Source organism: Nyctibius grandis, chromosome 5, assembly GCF_013368605.1.
Source record: "Nyctibius grandis isolate bNycGra1 chromosome 5, bNycGra1.pri, whole genome shotgun sequence".
Classification (NCBI taxonomy): Eukaryota; Metazoa; Chordata; class Aves; order Nyctibiiformes; family Nyctibiidae; genus Nyctibius; species Nyctibius grandis.
In genome coordinates, this window is record NC_090662.1 from 2,803,582 (window position 1) to 2,824,729 (window position 21,148).

Sequence of the window (21,148 nt, forward strand, 5' to 3'; positions counted from 1 at the left end):
TCTTATATCAAGTAGGAGTCACTTTTTCATGAAATGTGGTCGTGCCCATCAGTAACGAGTTCTGAACGCAGCAAAGGATCTATTTAAAAACAAATCCTCAGTTCAGTCTAACAGCAATGGTAACCACAAAAATACCCAGATCCCAGCCACAAGGTCCCTGAAAGAGGACACAGACATGGAGGGAGGCAATACTGTGCTCTACTGTGTTTTTAAGGTAACATGGACGAGTGGTCAGGTCAGCGTGTGGAGGTAACTTTGAGCGACAGAAGGCAACAAGACTAATCTCAAAGAGACCTGGAAGTCTTGAGGCAAGTGTTGCAGGCTCCCTGATGGCCCCATCACTGCTCCAAACTTAGTGCCCTCAACAGCTCCAAAATTCTTGGCTTTGAACCCAACATTTCTCCCATGCACTTTGTAGCATAGAGCTATTAACTGTAGAGAAGTAACTACTTAAATCCTACTGCCCACTGGTATAAGAAAATGATGGTGCAGTAACACAGCTTACACTTTACAACATCCTACTGAACTGGGTAACTTCTTTCAGTTGCTCCTGGCCACAAGAGCATGTGACAGATTTTGAAGGTGAGAACCTGAGTCTCAAACCATAAAGACCTGTAAGCTAAACAACTTCCAAGCGTGCATAAATGGTAGTATCATAACTTACAAGAAAGGTATCTCTACTTTATTTTATTCCTATGTGCTGTCAGATCATACTGTGGGCAACTGTCAACTTCAGTACGTCTTTATCTGAGATTCTTCCTTCACAGTGCACCCAGAAGTATCTGAATATTCACCACAGAGTGCATCACTACATCCTTGATCATCAATACGAAGATCATCTTTGTAGAGTCCCCTACAGCAGTGTGCCCAGGCGGCCAAGAAGGCCAATGGCATCCTGGCCTCTATTAGGAATATCGTAGCCAGCTGGTCTAGGGAAGTGATCGTCCCTCTGTACTCGGCACTGGTGAGGCCGCACCTTGAATCCTGTGTCCAGTTCTGGGCCCCGCACTTCAAGAAAGATGTTGAGGTGTTGGAGCGAGTCCAGAGGAGGGCGACCAAGCTGGTGAAGGGTCTGGAGGGTCTGACCTATGAGGAACGGCTGAGGGAGCTGGGGGTGTTTAGCCTGGAGAAGAGGAGGCTCAAAGGTGACCTTATTGCAGTCTACAACTACCTGAAGGGAGGTTGTAGTGGAGTGGGAGTTGGCCTCTTCTCCCAGGCAACTAGCGATAGGATAAGAGGACACAGCCTCAAGCTTCGCCAGGGGAGGTTCAGGTTGGACATTAGAAAGCATTTCTTCTCAGAAAGGGTCATTAGATATTGGAAGGGGCTGCCCAGGGAGGTGCTGGAGTCACCATCTCTGGAGGGGTTTAAGAAAAGACTGGACATGGCACTTAGTGCCATGGTCTAGTTGACATGGTGGTGTCAGGGCAACGGTTGGACTCGATGATCCCAGAGGGCTCTTCCAACCTGATCAATTCCCCGTGATTCTGTGATTCTAAGTGAAGCAATTTATCAACAAGAACACTGGATATCTCTCACTGCTTCTTTTCACATTGTTGTTGGTTTAACTTGTTGCTGAGGTCAATTAAATTATAAAAGGATGAAGGGAACACAAAGTAATCCAAAAATGCTCTTGTAAATTATAAAACATCCTCAATTAAAAAACAAGTGAAAATTATCATGAGTAAGATTTCAAGGAGAAATTCTACCCTTGTCCATCACTGTAATATTTGAAGAGTATATATTATTTTCTTGTTATGATTAGCCCAGTAAGCCCAGAATAGATGATACAAAAGAAATTTAGTCCTACTATACATAATCATGACAGCATTAAGATCTTGCCTTGATTTTGCTCCCAAAACCAACACTTTTGTGAATTAGACCATTCAGGACAAAAACAAGAAATGATGCCATGCTCAGAGGAGAGAACACTTCTCTGTGTGTATACAGAACTTGCCACAAGGAATATAAACCAGCAAGAGCAGTCCAGCTCTTCAAATTACCATTTTGAAACACTCTGCAACTCTTCATGTTGTACAAAAGACAAAAAACTGGTCACTTTAGTCCATGAACTGGTCACTTTAGTCTATAAAATAGAAACTTGCTACTTCAAATATGACTGAGCTGAGCTCCCAAAGCAATCCCGGGTGAGTATCACATTCAGCATATGATGTAAGGCAACAAACTGCAGATAAGGAAGCAGATACTAGCTCCAAGTGTCCTAAAGCAGTGCTCACGGTGAGATTGTTTGCATTCCACCCATTGTTTTATGAGTATCTTTTAAGACCTGGACTTCTAGCTGGAAATGCAGAGGGAATAAAGAGAAACTCTGCTGCTTCACAATATAAGAATAAATAATCAGAGCTTAAAAACTGGAGAGATTTAGACAGTCTGTGTGGCAAAGCACAAAGGTATTAATATCCTGACGTATCATGGACAAGATATTCAAGCTCCTGCAAAAGAGAATTATCCAAACTAGCACATTATCTATTTCCCTACCTTGAAGTTCTCCACTTCTGCTGTACAGTTCCCTTCTCTGCTCACGCAAATAGGCACTCATGCTGATAGCGTGGGAGGAGGACTCAAACCTGGAATTAAAAAAAATAATAAACCTGGTCAGTTAGCCATCCACAGAAGCGTCCTTCTTGTAAGCACCAGTCAGCTCTAAACAAAAAGGACTTCCCTGCATGTTAGAGCAAAATTATCAAGGCAGACAAAAGCATATATTTTTCCTATAAAACTCCATCACTGATGCACCAGGTTCTGCCACCTCGGATCAACACAGCTCTGCCACCAACCACCCGTGACACAGACCTGCCTGCAAAGCACAGAGATGCTCCTCCACTCCATCAGCTGGGAGTGTCCAGTCATTTAAGTAGGAATGGCCTCAAAAACCGGTAAAATCCAAACCAAAGCCGTAAGCTAACACCATCTAAATTGCTAACTAGCATATACATAAAAATTAAAAACTAATATTCACCTGGAAACGAGGGAGTAATAAATTATTAAGTATTTATCATATGGCTCCAACACTTCAGAATAACCAACCTGAGAGGTGGAGACAAATATTTTCCAACTACTGTAACCCCATAAACACGATTTTTGCCATTGACAGTAAAAGGCCACAGACTGGGCAGTGATCTGGCATCACAGGGACTCAGGATGGCTCTGCACTTGACATGGCTGGAGCTGGGTGTCCCTCTGATCACAAGTGTCCCATGGCCAAGGACCTCGTGCCTGACCTACCTGAGCTCAGCACTGGGGACACCCCACATGGCCAAGGGCTGCTGCCCTGGGCAGGCATCGCCCAGCAAACACCAGCCCTTTGTGTGCCCTGGGTGCTGAGCAGCTCAGCTACTGGTACTGGGGGGCAAGAAGAAGGGAGCAGGTGATGGGGACAAAGCACCTTCAAATAGCTGAAGTGGACACAAGACTTAGAGGGAAGGCATCTTTTACAATCATCAAGAATGGAGAATGGGTTGAGAACAGCCCTGAGGAGAAGGACTTGGGGGTGATGGTTGATGAGAAGCTCACCATGAGCCGGCAATGGGCACTTGCAGCCCAGAAAGCCACCCGTGTCCTGGGCTGCATCCCCAGCAGCGTGGCCAGCAGGGCGAGGGAGGGGATTGTGCCCCTCTGCTCCGCTCTTGTGAGACCCCCCCTGCAGTGCTGCATCCAGCAGTTGGAGTGAGTCCAGAGGAGGCCAAGAAGATGCTCGAGGGCTGGAGCACCTCTGCTATGGAGACAGGCTGAGAGAGTTGGGGCTGTTCAGCTTGGAGAAGGCTCCAGAGAGACCTTCTAGCAGCCCTTCAGTACCTGAAGGGGCTACAGGAAACCTGGAGAGGAGCTTTTTACAAGGGCATGGAGTGACAGGACGAGGGGGAACGGTTGTAAACTGAAAGAGGGGAGATTTAGACGAGAACTTAGGAAGAAATCCTTTCCTGGGAGGGTGGTGAGACCCTGGCCCAGGTTGCCCAGAGAAGCTGTGGCTGCCCCCTCCCTGGCAGTGTTCAAGGCCAGGTTGGATGGGGCTTGGAGCAACCTGGTCTAGTGGAAGGTGTCCCTGCCCATGGCAGGGGGGTTGGAACTAGATGATCTTTAAGGTCCCTTCCAACCCAAACCATCCTGTGATTCTATGATCAAACTCTCAAGGTGAAAACCTCAAGATGTTGATGACTTGCTGTAACACTCCTCACCCCCTCACCAACCCTTCTGCTAAGGAAGACTGAATCCACCTTACCTTTAGCCCAGAGGGACACTGGAAACATGAGCATCACACCAGAGAAAAGGGGCAAGCTTTTGTAAGCGTTCTTGTGCAACAGTGTTAAGGTTATTACTACTAATGAGGCTTTTCTGCCCTAATTTGGACTGCGAGTGTCAGCATTATTGCAACTGAACTAATAAAAATCTATCAAAATACAATAAACATTTAAGACTTGAATTAAACGAACAGTAAATTCTTGGTTCCACATTTATGATGTGTTCCCTTTTGCCCCTACTGAGATATTAAGCATAACGTTATCACCATGGCCCACAGGTCTTCTCCAGGTATCAAAACCAGAAGCTTCAGGTCAAGGCAAGCTACATCAATGAACTTCAGTCTCCTCCTTGAGACAGTAACTCAGATTATTCCTCAGGGCCCTGCACTGGCTTTTGCTGCACGATCTCATCACATTCACTTCTCTCCCACAGCCATCCAGTTTCTCTCCCCTATTTCCCCTCTCCTGCTGTTTCCTTGATCTGCTTTTCTCCCACATTCCTATTTCCACCCAACTCCTCTAACTCTTGTAACTCTCCATGCTGGTCCTCCCACAGCAAAGCACTCAAAATATGTTTGTTTTACGTAGAATTACACATAATTACAGCCAAGCCTGAGACTAATGTATTGAGTGTTCAACATCTGGTTTTGCAATCCACTCCTTTCTCACCAATGACCAATTTCCATCTTGCAAATCTGTAGGGAGATGGCAACCTGAACGTGCACTTGGCTACCTTTTAGAAGAGAAGAAAGCCAGGTTTATGATGGCATGAACTAAATGAATTCCTAAATCACCCCTCATATGAAGTTTTCTTTTTTAAGCCAGCATTCAGTTTTGGGCCCCTCACTACAAGAAAGACCTTGAGGTGCTGGAGCAAGTCCAGAGAAGGGCAACGAAGCTGGTGAAGGGTCTGGAGCACAAGTGTGATGAGGAGCAGCTGAGGGACCTGGGGGGGTTTAGTCTGGAGAAAAGGAGGCTGAGGGGAGACCTTCTTGCCCCCTACAACTGCCTGAAAGGAGGGTGTAGCAAGGTGGGGTCAGTCTCTTCTCCCAGGTAAGAAGCGATAGGGACAAGAGGAAATGGCCTCAAATTGTGCTGGGGGAGGTTTAGATTGGAGATCAGGAACAATTTCTTCACGGAAAGGGTTGTCAAGCACTGGAACAGGCTGCCCAGGGCAGTGGTGGAGTCCCTGTCCCTGGAGGGATTTAAAAGCCATGTAGATGTGGTGCTGAGGGACATGGGTTAGTGGTGGGCTTGGCAGTGCTGGCTTAACGGTTGGACTCGATCTTAAAGGTCCTTTCCAACCAAAACAATTCTATGATTCTATAAATACATCATTGACTTGTTTTTTTTTTCTGGTTTTTCTTTTTTGTTTTGGTTTGGGTTTGTTTTTTTTTTAAATTACACCCATTTTAGATTCAGTCTCTTCCAATTGCTGGCTACTGATTCCCAGACAGCAGGACACAACTGAGGAGTCCTCATTCTTCCCACTATTTCTAGAACACGCAACTAGCAAAAGTACTTAGTATTTATAAAATTAGCTTACAGCAAGCTATCACAGGACACGGCACAAACACCTGCATCCATCTATGAGTAAAACACAAGGTGGAGCCCTGTCCTAAGAGACTTCTGAAATGAGGAATTAAATGCAGATACTCTGATGAGAAGTGGAAGCCTCCTCTGATTTGGACAGAGTTAATGGAAAGGCAAGAAGAAGAGCCTTGCAGCCTGGCACAAAAAGCACTGAAGATGGGTTAGGAGACAAGAATAACACTCCATCAAAGATGTACATCCCTCAGTGGACTGAGAAATTCCATTTCAACAGAGATTTCTGTAGATATAGTGACAGCTGACAGAAGAAGATAACCAAATAAGAGATCCCAATAAGTGCTGCTGTCACTGCGGTGCCAGCAATGACTCTGTGACAAGACCATGAGTGGCAAGAGACATCTTGCTCCTATGAGGTTATGCACCTTCACTTTAAACAATTATACCCACCTCCGCTCTCTGCTGACAAAGTAATACACAGCCTTAAACTGCTGTGGGTGAAACAGAGCATCTTTATTCCTCAAACTTAAATGGTCCGAGTACACCCAAGAAGAGACACAATATGGAAAGGTGGGCAGCCCTATTTTGTTCCAATATACATCTGCAAGTCAGAGTAAATTCAACGAGTGTGATTCTCCACCCAAACAGCCATGAGAGTGTTAAAAAAAAAGTGTTGGGGGGTATAACCATAGGTTGACAGGGGCAGGAGGCACCTCAGATCCTCCAGGCTACAGTAAACCTTCTCATAACAGAAGACTACACAGACAGCTCATCCTGTGTACAGCCACCAGATACCCATATGCTCATGGGGGAAAGCACAGGGAGCTCTGGATAGTCAAGTAATAAGTTTTAGCTAGTGAAAAAAAAAACCAAAACAAAAACAAAGCAAACCAAACAGTGTGTAAATAGGATGCAGAACCCAAAGCTCCCGTCTCACTTGCCTGAAACGGCTGATCACTCTCAGCCTTTCCCATTACTACAGTTCCTACATTGTCTCCCCATCATTTAACCATCTAGGTCCAACCACAGATGAGGGGTTCTTTATTAAAAAAAAACAAACAAAGCCCAGACTCCACGGATCCCCATCTCCAGCAAAAAAGGTGCAAAACCACCATCTTGCTTCCAATCACTCCCCCTCCAGCAAATATTCCACTGTATTTTTTTTAACCTTGGACTCTCCTGACTCCAGAGAGCAGAGCCTCATAAGGCTCAGAGTAGCAGTGAAAGACAGCCCAAGCCCTGCAGCACCTTATAGTCCAGAGGGGTGCTGAGGACCCGTCAGATACTCTGCTCCCACTGCAGCTGAGCACAGTTAAAAGGTTAATGCTTCAGGCTGCTGGAACTCCCCACCACCACTCCACTCTGCTGTTCCCTTGAATCTACCATAAACCTTGCTCGTTCCCTCACCAACTGCTTTTGAACAATCTCATTGTAAAAAATCATTTAATAGATTGTTTTGGCAGCACTGAGTTAGGGAGCAGCCACACGCAGTCATGCTGGCAGAGCTGAGGAAGCTGCGATCTTTGAACTCTGAGCACCCGCTGCCAAAATAGCACATTTTGGTATCCCCCCAAATCCTCAAGAGACCAAGGAGAATGACCAGCACATGTAGTCATGGGAAGAGATGAAAATCCAGCACAGCTCCCCTGAATGTAGGTGTAATAACAAGACCATCTCTCCTCTCCTAACAGTGCTGCTCACCAACAACTCCTCCTCACTTCTTATTCTTGCACCTCAAATTTGATCCCCCAAATCCTTCCCTTCACCACGTAGCCTCTGTCTCCATTTAGCCCGCACCCAGGGCTAAACAACAACCAGTTGTTCTATCACCCAATCTCCCCTCCCCAGCCCAGAAAGGGAATTGGGAAACGGAGGGAGACTCATGGGCTGAAATTTAAACAGAATTAATAAAATATGAAAACCAATATTGATAGTAATACAAAAGACACAAAGTTATACTTAGCTCAGAGTGGTGGCAAGTCCTTCCAGGGATAGTAACCATCAAGAAGAGAAGGACAAGTGAGAGGAGAGCAAAGCAAACAGCCTCTCCCTCCCCCCAAGCTTTCCAATTTATAGTGAACCTGCCATTAATGTTATAGAATCCACCTGTGGGGCAGCTGCCCTGGCTCTCACTGCTGATGGCCTTGATCACCAGCCACAGCTGGCCACAGACTGAAAGAAAATGTAACAGAAAAGTGATTCTATAAATTTTATCCCTGCAAAACCAGGACACCTTCTCACACTCTCCTCCCAACCACTTAATTCTTTCCACTCTGAACACCAAATTAAAGGAGTTAAGTGACTGGATTAACCACTTAGTCTATCTAGTAATGATACAGTTATCTTAATTCTCTTTGTCCAGTCTCCTTTATCGCTCTCTTTACAAAATCACAGAATGTTCGGGATTGGAAGGGACCTCGAAAGATCATCTAATCCAATCCCCCTGCCAGAGCAGGATTACCTGGGTCATATCACACAGGAACGCGTCCAGGCGGGTTTTGAATGTCTCCAGAGAAGGAGACTCCACAACCTCTCTGGGCAGCCTGTGCCAGTGTTCGGTCACCCTCACTCTAAAGAAGTTTTTCCTCACATTTATGTGGAACCTCCTGTGTTCCAGCTTGCACCCATTGCCCCTTGTCCTGTCAAGGGATGTCACTGAGAAGAGCCTGGCTCCATCCTCATGATACTTGCCCTTTACATATTTATAAACATTAATGAGGTCACCCCTCAGTCTCCTCTAAGCTAAAGAGACCCAGCTCCCTCAGCCTCTCCTCAGAAGGGAGATGTTCCACCCCCTTCATCATCTTCGTGGCTCTGCGCTGGACTCTCTCTAGCAGTTCCCTGTCCTTCTTGAACTGAGGGGCCCAGAGCTGGACACAATATTCCAGATGCGGCCTCACCAGGGCAGAGTAGAGGGGGCGGAGAACATCTCTTGACCTACTAACCACACCCCTTCTAATCCACCCCAGGATGCCATTGGCCTTCTTGGCCACAAGGGCACATTGCTGGCTCATGGTCATCCTGCTGTCCACTAGGACCCCCAGGTCCTTTAACAGGTCCTGAATTTACCACAGACAAAGATAGGTGTAATACATCACCGCATGCTTTGCGGCAGCTTGTACAATGGGATCCCAGTCCCGAGAAAAGCCCTGGAAAGAGCTACACTCTCAAACCCAGCGATGAATCCTAACAGAGATCTTACCGAGGCTTCAGCTTTGGGCATGAAATCTCCATGCCAAAACTTACACTCCTCTCACGCTGTGCAACTGCGATTAACAGCCAGTTTTGTGCAGTACTTGAAGGACCAAAGCTTAGGAGCAGCTTTAACACCGTCCCAGCACTTACTTGAACAAAGGGTTTTTAGGTCTTTGCGGTTTCTTCTTTGCGAAGAACGCTGCAAATTCTCTCCCCGAGCTGGCGTAGCTGAGCTGGGTGGACGGCTCCGAGGCAGTGCGGGTGTTCTTCATATCCAGGTACTCTGTGAGCAGCATCTGCCAACAGAAGGAAGGAGAACTCAGCATTTGAGATTAAACAGCATTATGACGTAACTTGAATGTCTAGGATCTGTAGGCACTCCGTAAGACTGGAAAATTAATAAAAATCTCAAAAATTCTAATTAAGAGAAACCTCACTTTATTTTTACAAATGTGATCCTAGTGACTTACATACCACTGTCTCTAATTTGGTAAAAGCTTGTTTTATATCACTTGACCAATGCAATCTGCTACAAAACCCTGATGGTATCAAAGAACTTGCAAGAAGTCTCCACTCCTCCCAAAAGGGATTCTATCAGCAGCAGCAACAGGGAGATAGTGGGTGGGTTGTTGCCTGGCCTTTAGAGACTGATTATATACCACTGCTCTTAAACACATAAAGGTCAGCAATATCGATCTGTTCAGTTACAAAAGCATATTTCATGTATGTGTCTGTATGCCTATATATTTTCTATTTATTTCTATGTAGAAATAGAAAATATTCATGTATCTGTTTGGGTGCATGTGCTGTAGGTCACTTATACTGGAAAAAATCCTGGTAAAGATGCAAAAATTGCCCTTTAATAGCTCCCAAAGCAAACGTGCTTCTTTTCCCACTGAAAATATAGAATCATTTTGGTTGGAAAGGACCTTTAAGAACATCAGGTCCAACCGTTAACCCAGCACTGCCAAGGCCACCACTAACCCACGTCCCTCAGCACCACATCTACACGGCTTTTAAATACCTCCAGGGATGGGGACTCCACCACTGCCCTGGGCAGCCTGTGCCAGTGCTTGACAACCCTTTCCGTGAAGAAATTGTCCCTGATCTCCAATCTAAACCTCCCCTGGTGCAACTTGGGGCCGTTTCCTCTCGTCCTATCACTTCTTACCTGGGAGAAGAGACCGACCCCCACCTCGCTACAACCTCCTTTCAGGTAGTTGTAGAGAGCGAGAAGGTCTCCCCTCAGCCTCCTTTTCTCCAGACTAAACACCCCCAGGTCCCTCAGCTGCTCCTCATCACACTTGTGCTCCAGACCCTTCACCACCTTCGTTGCCCTTCTCTGGACTCGCTCCAGCACCTCAAGGTCTTTCTTGTAGTGAGGGGCCCAACACTGAACACAGGATTCGAGGTGCGGCCTCACCAATGCCGATACAGGGGGACGATCCCTGCCCTAGTCCTGCTGGCCACACTAGTGCTGATACAAGCCAGGATGCTGGTGGACTTCTTGGCCACCTGGGCACACTGCTGGCTCACATTCAGCCGGTCATCGACCAACATCCCCAGGTCCTTTTCCCCCAGGCACTTTTCAGCCACTCTTCCCCAAGCCTGTAGCGTTGCGTAGGGTTGTTGTGCCCCAAGTGCAGAACCTGACACTTGGCCTTGTTGAACCCATCGATCCAGCCTGTCCAGACCCCTCTGCAGAGCCTTCCTGCCCTCCAGGAGATAAACACTCCTGCCCAACTTGGTGTTGTCTGCGAACTTACTGAGGGTGCACTAGATCCCTCATCCAGATCATTGATAAAGAGAACTGGCCCCAACACTGGGTCCTGGGGATCACCACTTGTGACCGGCCACCAACTGGATTTATCTCCATTCACCACAACCCTTTGGGCCCAGCCATCAATACGAGTATGAATTCCCACAGCTTCCAGTTCTGCCAACATAGTTTAGGATTGATTTTCCGCCAGCCCAGTATACTCAGTAAGGGGTTGGGGGTCCCTTTGCAAGATGAGGGTCCCCTCTGTGAAACTCTCTCAGCCCTGAGTGGTGGCCCAATATTTGATGCTGTTCAAGCAGCTCTGTGGTGCAGAAGCAGAAACAGATTCCAAGCCATTCACACTTCATTTCCTTGTGTCTGACGATGCAAAGAAACCTCTTAAAAATTAACTTTTGTCAGTGCATTCAGAAAGTCACTATTTACTTTCAGAAAATTCTACCTACTCCGAGGCTATGAGTAATATGTTCCATTTTAATAATTAGCTAGTCAAAGCCCATCAAAGAGAGTTGTCTGTAATGAAAGGAATACATCAGTACTGTGTCGTCTAAGTTTAAATAAATTACATAGGAATAAATATCTAGGCAAATGGTATCATGCCCCTAATTAGAAACAATTCAGGATTGCTTAGGAAAAAAAAAAAATACGAAGAAACTTCAACTCCTAAAACATCTCAATTAAAACTTTACCCGAGTGCAAGCTTTTAAAATGCATGCTTATTGTTAAAGAGCAAAAATAATCACTGCGCTAATTTTTAACAGTAATTTACCAAATCCGTTTGTATTCACATATTTGCATTTCATCTTCTCTACTTGAATTAACAACCCTAAAATCGCCACAAAAATGTAATTAAACCCTCAAATTTAATCAAGTTTTTTTTTTAAAAAAAAAAAAACATTTAGCAATTTGTTCTCCTATTATGGATGAAACCTATTTATAACAGATTCCATGACTCTGGTATCACTTTATATCCAGGAGTAGGAAATGTAAAGCGTGTAATACAGTACTTGGCTCCAAGATTACAATAAGCCAACAGAGGTTTGAGCTAGGAACATAATGAATTATCCCTCTTGGTTAAAAAGTGAATTAGAGAAATAGAAGATGAGTCTGCAGTTAGATATTCTGAAAACACCACAGATTACGAAAAAGAAGAGAAAATTGTTAATTTATGGTATTGCTAGATAGGCAGGGCAGGATGGTTAGATGCAAGGCTCTGAAGAAGGCAAAAGCTGTAGAAGCAATGAAAATAGCCGGTTTTGATAACTATTCTCAAAGTTCATATTTAAGTTATAAAATTCAAGCATAGCAGAAACTGTGCTAGACAGATCAAAGCTCTTTCTGCTCCAGTGCCCTGGATTCAACAGTTACACAAACTCTTCAGGACGACGTAATTAAGTGTAAGCATGGCTGAGCAGTTACAATACACAGCCCCACGGGAGAGAAGATAAGATAGGAGAGATCTTCAACACACAGTACATTTGGCTTATAACTGCAGCATGAAGATTCAAACCCTTATAATTTTTAAGCAATACAATTAATATGTGGGCCAGTCTGAAAATCTTGACATCTACAGCACCCAGTTTTCATTTCTCATTGCGTTGTGCAATGCACGGCCTTCACCCAATGTCATCGGCCTCAATTTATTCCCTACGTCTGGACAGTCAAAGCCATCCAGTTGTTTGGATGTGTTTAAAAGACTGGACGTGGCACTTAGTGCCATGGTCTAGTTGACATGGTGGTGTCAGGGCAATGGCTGGACTCGATGGTCCCAGAGAGTTCTTCCAACCTGACTGATTCTCTGTTTTTGTGTCCTGCTCTTATACTCCTAGTAGAGGATTTTAATAAATTATCATCTTTCAATGTTAGAAGTTGTGACCTGGCTATGTACTTTTTAAAAGCCACAGCAAGCTACAATTTTAAAATCCACTTAAAAGAAAAGAAAACCCAGACATTTCCCTGCCTATCAAAGCGAACAGGACTTGCCATCACCAGCGAAGTAACGGATTTCATGACTTGGTCCCATAACACCTGATTAGTAGTTGCTAAGCCATCAATCAAAAACCTTGTTAGACATTAATCACATGGACGTACAGGAAGATTTATGAGTGACTCTAAAGTTTGCAATATCCCATTCATCTATAACAAGGATTTTTGACTTTCTGCTCAATGGTTGAATTCTGCCATCCCTGTAGTATGTTTACATCAATGTCAAACAAATAAAGCCGTACATAAAGCAAGGGAACAAAGCACTCTTTCTCCAACTGCTCTTTGGAAATTAAAATTAATATAAAATGTTTTATTAAAAAGCACATCTATGGATTTGGAGGCTTAATTAAATTCTCAAATTTCAAAAGGTTATATCAATATGTGTAGCCTATCACGTTGATCTGGTAACAGCTTGCACTACACTGTCTTTTTGAACTGTAATGGGGCAAGACATTAGGAAGCATTTCTTCTCAGAAAGGGTTATTAGACATTGGAAGGGGCTGCCCAGGGAGGTGGTGGAGTCACCATCTCTGGAGGGGTTTAAGAAAAGCCTGGACATGGCACTTAGTGCCATGGTCTAGTTGCCATGGTGGTGTCAGGGCAATGGTTGGACTCGATGATCCCAGAGGGCTCTTCCAACCTGGTTGATTCTGTGATTCTGTGAAGAACAAATTTGCTTCTGTGTCCAACCGCTGCCTGCACTTGCTGCGACTCTCCAGATCCACATTTTGATTCTCTGGCTGAGCCTCACAGGAAGTTGTGCAACTTGTTATGTCTTATATCAAACTCAAGATTGACACAAGAACAAAGTATGGGCAATAAAACATGCTGGGCGACAGGGCGACAGCTACATCCATTCATCATTTGTATCTCTTGTGAGGTTTTAGATAGGACGCCTGAGCTCTGAATAAGCTCTATTCCATCAATTAAAAGCTGTAAAAGGTATTTCACATCATCATATATTCTGAGTTAAGATGGCTGCTGCAGTGTGAACAGTTTGCTCCATCAGAAAATCATGAGAGCTTCAAACTCTACACCATCAACACTGATTCTCTTTATGCCTCCATATATTTAGGGGTCCAGAAAATCAAATGAAAACTAACACCACACCATGAATTTTGCAGGGGTAAATGGGATGACCAGGTAATTACTGGCCTCTCCACCTCATATTGATCAGGGACAAAAATCACAGAACAGATGATAAAAGACTACTAAAAAAAGAATTAAGGGAGAATAACGGAATTTATGTCCAGCAACATGGATTTACAGAACACAGATCTTGGCTAATTGGTATTCTTATGATGATGACAAATTTAGCTTTAAGTCAACAGAGAGAGATAAAGTTACATTTCCACTAAGAATCTGACAAAAGCCAAAACACTAAAAGTCAACACAGCATCTCCCAAAAGAAGAACAGGCAAGCACATGACAAGATCCTTAACATACAAGTAGAAATGAGGAAACCACCAATATTGGATTTTCCAAGGTCCCAGAGATGTCAATTCCTCTTTTCCTTCTGTCATCTGTATTCCAATTAAAATACAAAGACAATTCCAGAACCCTCCTCTTTTGTTGGATAGAAATCTTCTCATTTTCAGCCTAAGTTTGGTCCATCTTCATTTTTAAAACGGAATTAATTAGAAAAAGCTTAATCAGACAATGAAAACACAGGCAAGTGTGGCTGCAGCAACTCCTTTCTGGATTGAATGGACCAGAACTTTTCCCATCTCAAATTCCTATGGATATAATGACTACAGAAGGTTTGTAAATTATAATGTTTGGGGGGAAAAATTGTAAATAATAAAGTGAACATAGCAATAACAGAATAATAGAATTTTTATTATTATTGTTTTTCATAATATAATTGATATATGGTAAGAATTTCAATCACAGAATCACAGAATCAATCAGGTTGGAAGAGACCTCTGGGATCATCGAGTCCAACCATTTCCCTGACACCACCATGGCAACTAGACCAGGGCACTAAGTGCCATGTCCAGGCTTTTCTTAAACACCTGCAGAGATGGTGACTCCACCACCTCCCTGGGCAGCCCCTTCCAATGGCTAATGACCCTTGCTGAGAAGAAATGCTTCCTAATGTCCAACCTGAACCTCCCCTGGTGAAGCTTGAGGCTGTGTCCTCTTGTCCTATCGCTGGTTGCCTGGGAGAAGAGGCCGACTGTCAGTAAAGGCAAATCTACATCTAGGGGAAAAAAAATGATCTGTAGGATTATTGTGTAAAGCTGTGACTCTAGCAAATTTGGGAATATTGAAGACAATCAACAGCAGAGACGGTCCCACTGTGCCAATGGGTATTAATTAGTTAATTGGATATGGCCATATAGAGCAGAGAGCTTTGTCAGAAGTAAAAGTTTACAGCATCACTCTGTATTGGTCTCACATCTGGAATGCCAAATGAAACCCTGGCACTCATAAACAAAGAGAGATCGGGGAAAAGGGGTGGAAGAGTGCACAGAAGAAGCCTGGAAGTTACTAGAAGCCTGGAAGGCATGACTTACGGCGCAACACCAAGAAGACATGAGCTCAGTCTTTTTAGTCTAGCAAAAAGAAGGCTGAGAGTTTACTGGATCAGTCTGCGAGCACGTAAGTGAGGGCACAGAACTGATGAAAAAAATCTTCACTAATGAATTTTTTTAAAAAAAGCCAAAGGCTGGAAATTTGAAGCTGGACAGGCTTTGATGAACGGTTAGGCATACGTTTCCAGAGCATAATTAACCACTTACATCAAAGGTTATACCGTATTGTCTCTCAGTGATATTTTTTTTTCCCCTCCAGTCAAGACTGAATGCTTTTCTCAAGCATGTGCCCTCTTTCAAACAGGAATTAACTCAAGAATGTACCATGGCTTGTTTTATGCAAAGGTCAGGTGAGAAGATCACAACAGCTCCTTATAACCTGAGGACCTTAATAAAGCCTTTGCACTATTCATTAGCCATTGGAAGGGGCTGCCCAGGGAGGTGGTGGAGTCACCATCTCTGGAGGGGTTTAAGAAAAGCCTGGACATGGCACTTAGTGCCATGGTCTAGTTGACATGGTGGTGTCAGGGCAATGGTTGGACTCGATGGTCCCAGAGGACTCTTCCAACCTGATTGATTCTGTGATTCTGTGATTCTGTGATTCAGTGCCAGCTCTCAGGCTCCTGCATGAAGGAACCATCAGTGTTCAAAGTACTATTACTACACAGCACCTTTAGTTACCACCGCGAGTTGATAGAGGAACTAGAAACAGCTCCTGGTAACGTTTGTGTTTGGTGAACAGGTTTGTGCTAGAGGAGACTTCTCACCCAGGCCCAGGCCACCTCGTTCGTCCTTTGAGGAAACTGTAAGACTCAAAAAAAAAAAAACCGCCAGAAATAACACACTCAGCATCTGAGAGTGTCTCTAGTACTTCGCTACACTGTATCGGCAATTGAAAACAAGATTTATTTTCAGCTTATTTCTCTGACACACTGGGCAGCTGCAAAAATGTTGGCATTTCAGCTGTACTGACGTAACGCGGATGACTTCTGAGTCGTATCAGCCTCTGAGAAGGCTTTGGAGTTACATTTTAGAATCATAGAATCATAGAATGGTTTGGGTTGGAAGGGACCTTAAAGATCATCTAGTTCCAACCCCCCTGCCACAGGCAGGGACACCTTCCACTACACCAGGTTGCTCCAAGCCCCATCCAACCTGGCCTTCAACACTGCCAGCGAGGGGGCAGCCACAGCTTCTCTGGGCAACCTGGGACAGGGTCTCATCACCCTCACAGCAAAGAATTTCTTCCTAAGATCTCATCTAAATCTTCCCTCTTTCAGTTTAAAACCGTTACCCCTCATCCTGTCACTACTTGCCCTTGTAAAAAGCCCCTCTCCAGCTTTCCTGTAGCCCCTTCAGGTACTGGAAGGTGCTAGAAGATCTCCCCAGAGCCTTCTCTTCTCCAGGCTGAACAGCCCCAACTCTCTCAGCCTGTCTCCAGTGCAGAGGTGCTCCAGCCCTCTGAGCATCTCCGTGGCCTCCTCTGGACTCACTCCAACAGCTCCGTGTCCTTCTTCTGTTGGGGGCCCCAGAGCTGGACGCAGCACTGCAGGGGGGGTCTCACGAGAGCGGAGCAGAGGGACAGAATCCCCTCCCTCGCCCTGCTGGCCACGCTGCTGGGGATGCAGCCCAGGACACGGGTGGCTTTCTGGGCTGCCAGTGCACGTTGCCCGCTCATGGTGAGCTTCTCGTCACCCATCACCCCCAAGTCCTTCTCCTCAGGGCTGCTCTCAATCCATTCTCCGCCCAGCCTGTGTTTGTGCTTGGGATTGCCCCGACCCACATGCAGGACCTTGCACTTGGCCTTGTTGAACTTCATGCGGTTCACACAGGCCCAGCTCTCCAGCCTGTCAAGGTCCCTCTGGATGGCATCCCTTCCCTCCAGCGTGTCACCACACCACACAGCTTTTAGTTAGACCTAGCAGGAGGAACCAGAAGCTGACACTACAAAGCAGAAGAGAGATTTCCTAACGGGATTGCAATGCGGAAAGTTGGTTAAAAACAGAACAGCAGATTCAAATTATCCCACATTCCCTGGTTCAATGGGGACGCACGGTGACAGCAAACAACAGTGTGTGCATTGAACAAAGGCAAAACGTTCCTGAGAGATTATGATATCCAGCCAAAGATGATTTCCAGGCCAACAAAAGCAACTGCAGATGAATCCTGAAAGAAAAGAGCTGGGAGTTCAAAAGTAGGATGCACTACCGTGACACGCACTTACTTCTTGGTAAACATACGAAAAGAGGCATCGTTCTTGAAGCTCTGGAGACAGGAGGTAACTGCTAGGAAAGCACCAGAATAAGGCAAGAAAAGCAGTGGCACTCTATGCAAGACAGTAGTTTATAGCTAATTACCCAGTAATTTGCTGTATCAAAAGTCTTAATAATTAAAATGCTGCAGTAATTGTGGAATTTAAGAAAAAAAAAAAAGCAACCGTTAACTGAATTCTAAGAGCACGAAGCTTTCTGCGTAAGTTGTACCACATCGAGAACAGGGGTTTAGTACACACATAGCAAACATGACAAAGGACAAAGCAATAAGGTAAATCTGAAAGAACAAAATCAATTTTTAGGTGCCCTGAATACCGTCTCACGCTGCCCAACCTGCTTTACCTAATCCTCTTGTTGCCCATGAAATTAATTTAACTGAAACATAATAAGAAAAACCCTTCCAGAATTAATTCTCTCAAAGCATCGCCTAACTCCATTATTGTACAAGAAGCAAGAATTCCTTTTGTTTGTCATTTTTGGGAAAAAGTCAAAAATAACCCCAGAACTATTTAGATAATACTATCGTTGCCAGTGCTACTACATTCATTATCAACGCTAATTGTCAATTAGCGCAACTATTACTGTAGATCAGTGAATGTGCATCCACCTCCGGGGGGAAGGCAGGGAGGGAACAAACCTCATAACTACTTCAAAAAAAACACAACTTCTTAAAAGCTGTTTTAATTGGCAACGAATCGTACACCTGCTCAGATTGCTTTGGAGAGTTTGAAACCAGAACGTTTTCATTTCACAAGCTTTTGCTAACACGTGCAGGGACTTTCTAACCTCAGCACGACAGGCTCTGACTCTCCTTGGTGTATGGATGAGCTGAAGTCACTTGAGACTTCCTGGAGAAGAGGAGGCTCAGAGGTGACCTTAGTGCAGTCTACAACTACCTGAAGGGAGGTTGTAGGGGAGTGGGAGTCGGCCTCTTCTCCCAGGCAACCAGCGATAGGACAAGAGGACACAGCCTCAAGCTTCGCCAGGGGAGGTTCAGGTTGGACATTAGGAAGCATTTCTTCTCAGCAAGGGTCATTAGCCATTGGAAGTGGCTGCCCAGGGAGGTGGTGGAGTCACCATCTCTGGAGGGGTTTAAGAAAAGACTGGACATGGCACTTAGTGCCATGGTCTAGTTGACAGGGTGGTGTCAGGGCAATGGTTGGACTCGATGATCCCAGAGGGCTCTTCCAACCTGACTGATTCTGGGATTCTGAGACACACATACTAATACAGTGGGTTTCAGAAGAAACCGTTCCGTGCTGTCACAGCCATCAACATCAGGCTGTAGGTTCCTCGAACGAGCCAGAGCTTGTTTCATTTCCCCCACTCTTTACACAAGCTGCCACAACAGCTTACACATCTATCAAGAAAGGGACTTTGGTTCAGTAACAAATGCCCAGCATAATGACTTAAATAGCGGCGTGTTCTTCAAGTGTTCGCTAATTAACCCTCTGATGTATCAACACCCCTGTGACATATCATTATCCGATTGAACAGATTAAAAGGATACCCTGGTCCTGCTACAAGCGCTGAGACAAACATTGTTGACTTGTGCAGGGCGAGGTTTGCGTCCACTGACTTTCTCAGCTGCTGAGAGCATGAGAGATTGTGTCTTACCGCCGACAAACACACATGACACACGTCCTCTTACCATTACTAACTTTACCCCACTCTCCTGTGCCGCACCAATATTATAAGTTTCATCTTAACTTATACTTGTGGCTCAGAAAATAAGCAGCTAAAAGAAAAAGGTGCTGAGAGACGACAGCAGTTAACCTTATCTTCTGCAAAATCACAGACTGGTTTGGGTTGGAAGGGACCTTAAAGATCATCTAGTTCCAACCCCCCTGCCACAGGCAGGGACACCTTCCACTAGACCAGGTTGCTCCAAGCCCCATCCAGCCTGGCCTTCAACACTGCCAGGGAGGGGGCAGCCACAGCTTCTCTGGGCAACCTGGGACAGTGTCTCACCAACCTCACAGGAAAGGATTTCTTCCTAAGATCTAATCTAAATCTCCCCTCTTTCAGTTTAAAACCATTCCCCCTCATCCTGTCACACCATGCCCTTGTCAAAAGTCCCTCTCCCACTTTCCTGTAGCCCCTTCAGGTACTGGAAGGTGCTAGAAGGTCTCCCCGGAGCCTTCTCTTCTCCAGGCTGAACAGCCCCAACTCTCTCAGCCTGTCTCCAGAGGAGAGGGGCTCCAGCCAGCGATGTGAGCACGCACGTGATGCCGAAAAAGGGCTGCCTCTTCTTCAAGACCTCAAGGGGGGCTTTGCAATTGCTTTCTAACTTTAGTGGCTTTAACATCCATATAACCAACAATCAGGTACCAGCTCGTACAAAGGTATATGATGAAGGTTGCTTTCACTTCAGTGACGTATAAAGTTTTAAAACATTTTCACTGAAATTTAGCCATCTGGCCTTCATAAAGGAGAGCAGGAGCTGGGCTGTCTTTTTTTCCAGCTTTCCCAGTGGTTCTGCTGTTTGGTTTATTTATTTTAATAGAAGAGGAACAAATACTGATGACAAATTTATTTAAGCTACCAATAATCAACTTGAATAACTAGGTCATAAAACAAATGGACAGCATTTAATTTTCTCCAGGCACATCAGCTATTCTGCAAATACAGACTATGCCAGCAGAAATGATCCAAGTAACAAGGCTGCTTTAGCATTTTAGTATCAGGCCCTTACCCCCAAAACAAAACAGAATGAAGGTGGGCGGCACAGGGAGTGAGTCGGGATTATTCATTTCATTCAAAGAAAATCCACGTTCTGATGCATGTTTCTGTAGTAAAGCAGGCGCTTTATCTGCACGATGACAACTGGAATCAGGGAGACCTACACATTTACACAGCTTGGAGGGTTCTCGTTGGATATTGCATGATGCTTCGAAAGAAAAAAAGAAATCCTTTTGCAGTTTTGGACACGTAAACCCGATTGGCCTCTGGGCAGTAACTTGTAATTGCTAGGACTGCTTGATGGCTACATAGAACCGTTCACCTGGGTCTACACGTATAAATACGTGTGCATATATATACATGTGGTGAAGAGTCTACAGTCTGATGAGGAGCAGCTGAGGGACCTGGGGGTGTTTAGTCTGGAGAAAAGGAGGCTGAGGGGAGACCTTCTCGCTCTCTACAACTACCTGAAAGGAGGGTGTAGTGAGGTGGGGGTCGGTCTCATCTCCCAGGTAACAAGTGATAGGACTAAAGGAAACAGCCTCAAGTTGCGCCAGGGGAGGTTTAGATTGGAGATCAGGGACAATTTCTTCACCAAAAGGGTTGTCAAGCATTGGAACAGGCTGCCCAGGGCAGTGGTGGAGTCACCATCCCTGGAGGGATTTAAAAGCTGTGTAGATGTGGTGCTGAGGGACATGGGTTAGTGGTGGCCTTGGCAGTGCTGGGTTAACGGTTGGACTTGATGATCTTAAAGGTCCTTTCCAGCCCAAACAATTCTATGGTTCTATGTTTGTATTTGCATATATATACTCACATACACGCATACAGGTATCTTTAACACATGGTTCTCCTGATACGAATAATGAGAACTTGTAAAATACCCATGGTCCA

At 45.0% G+C, this 21,148-nt stretch overlaps 1 protein-coding gene across 1 annotated transcript in view; it reads right to left on the reverse strand.

Annotated features, from left to right (window-relative positions):
• EXOC4 (exocyst complex component 4) overlaps positions 1-21,148 on the reverse strand; it is a 481,536-nt gene that overhangs the window by 336,172 nt on the left and 124,216 nt on the right. Inside the window, exons 8-9 of the mRNA XM_068401273.1 lie at positions 9,153-9,298; positions 2,500-2,588 (exon numbers count right to left, since the gene is read on the reverse strand). Of these exons, the coding sequence (XP_068257374.1) occupies positions 2,500-2,588; positions 9,153-9,298 (235 nt within the window). The remainder of the gene's footprint in view (positions 1-2,499; positions 2,589-9,152; positions 9,299-21,148) is intronic.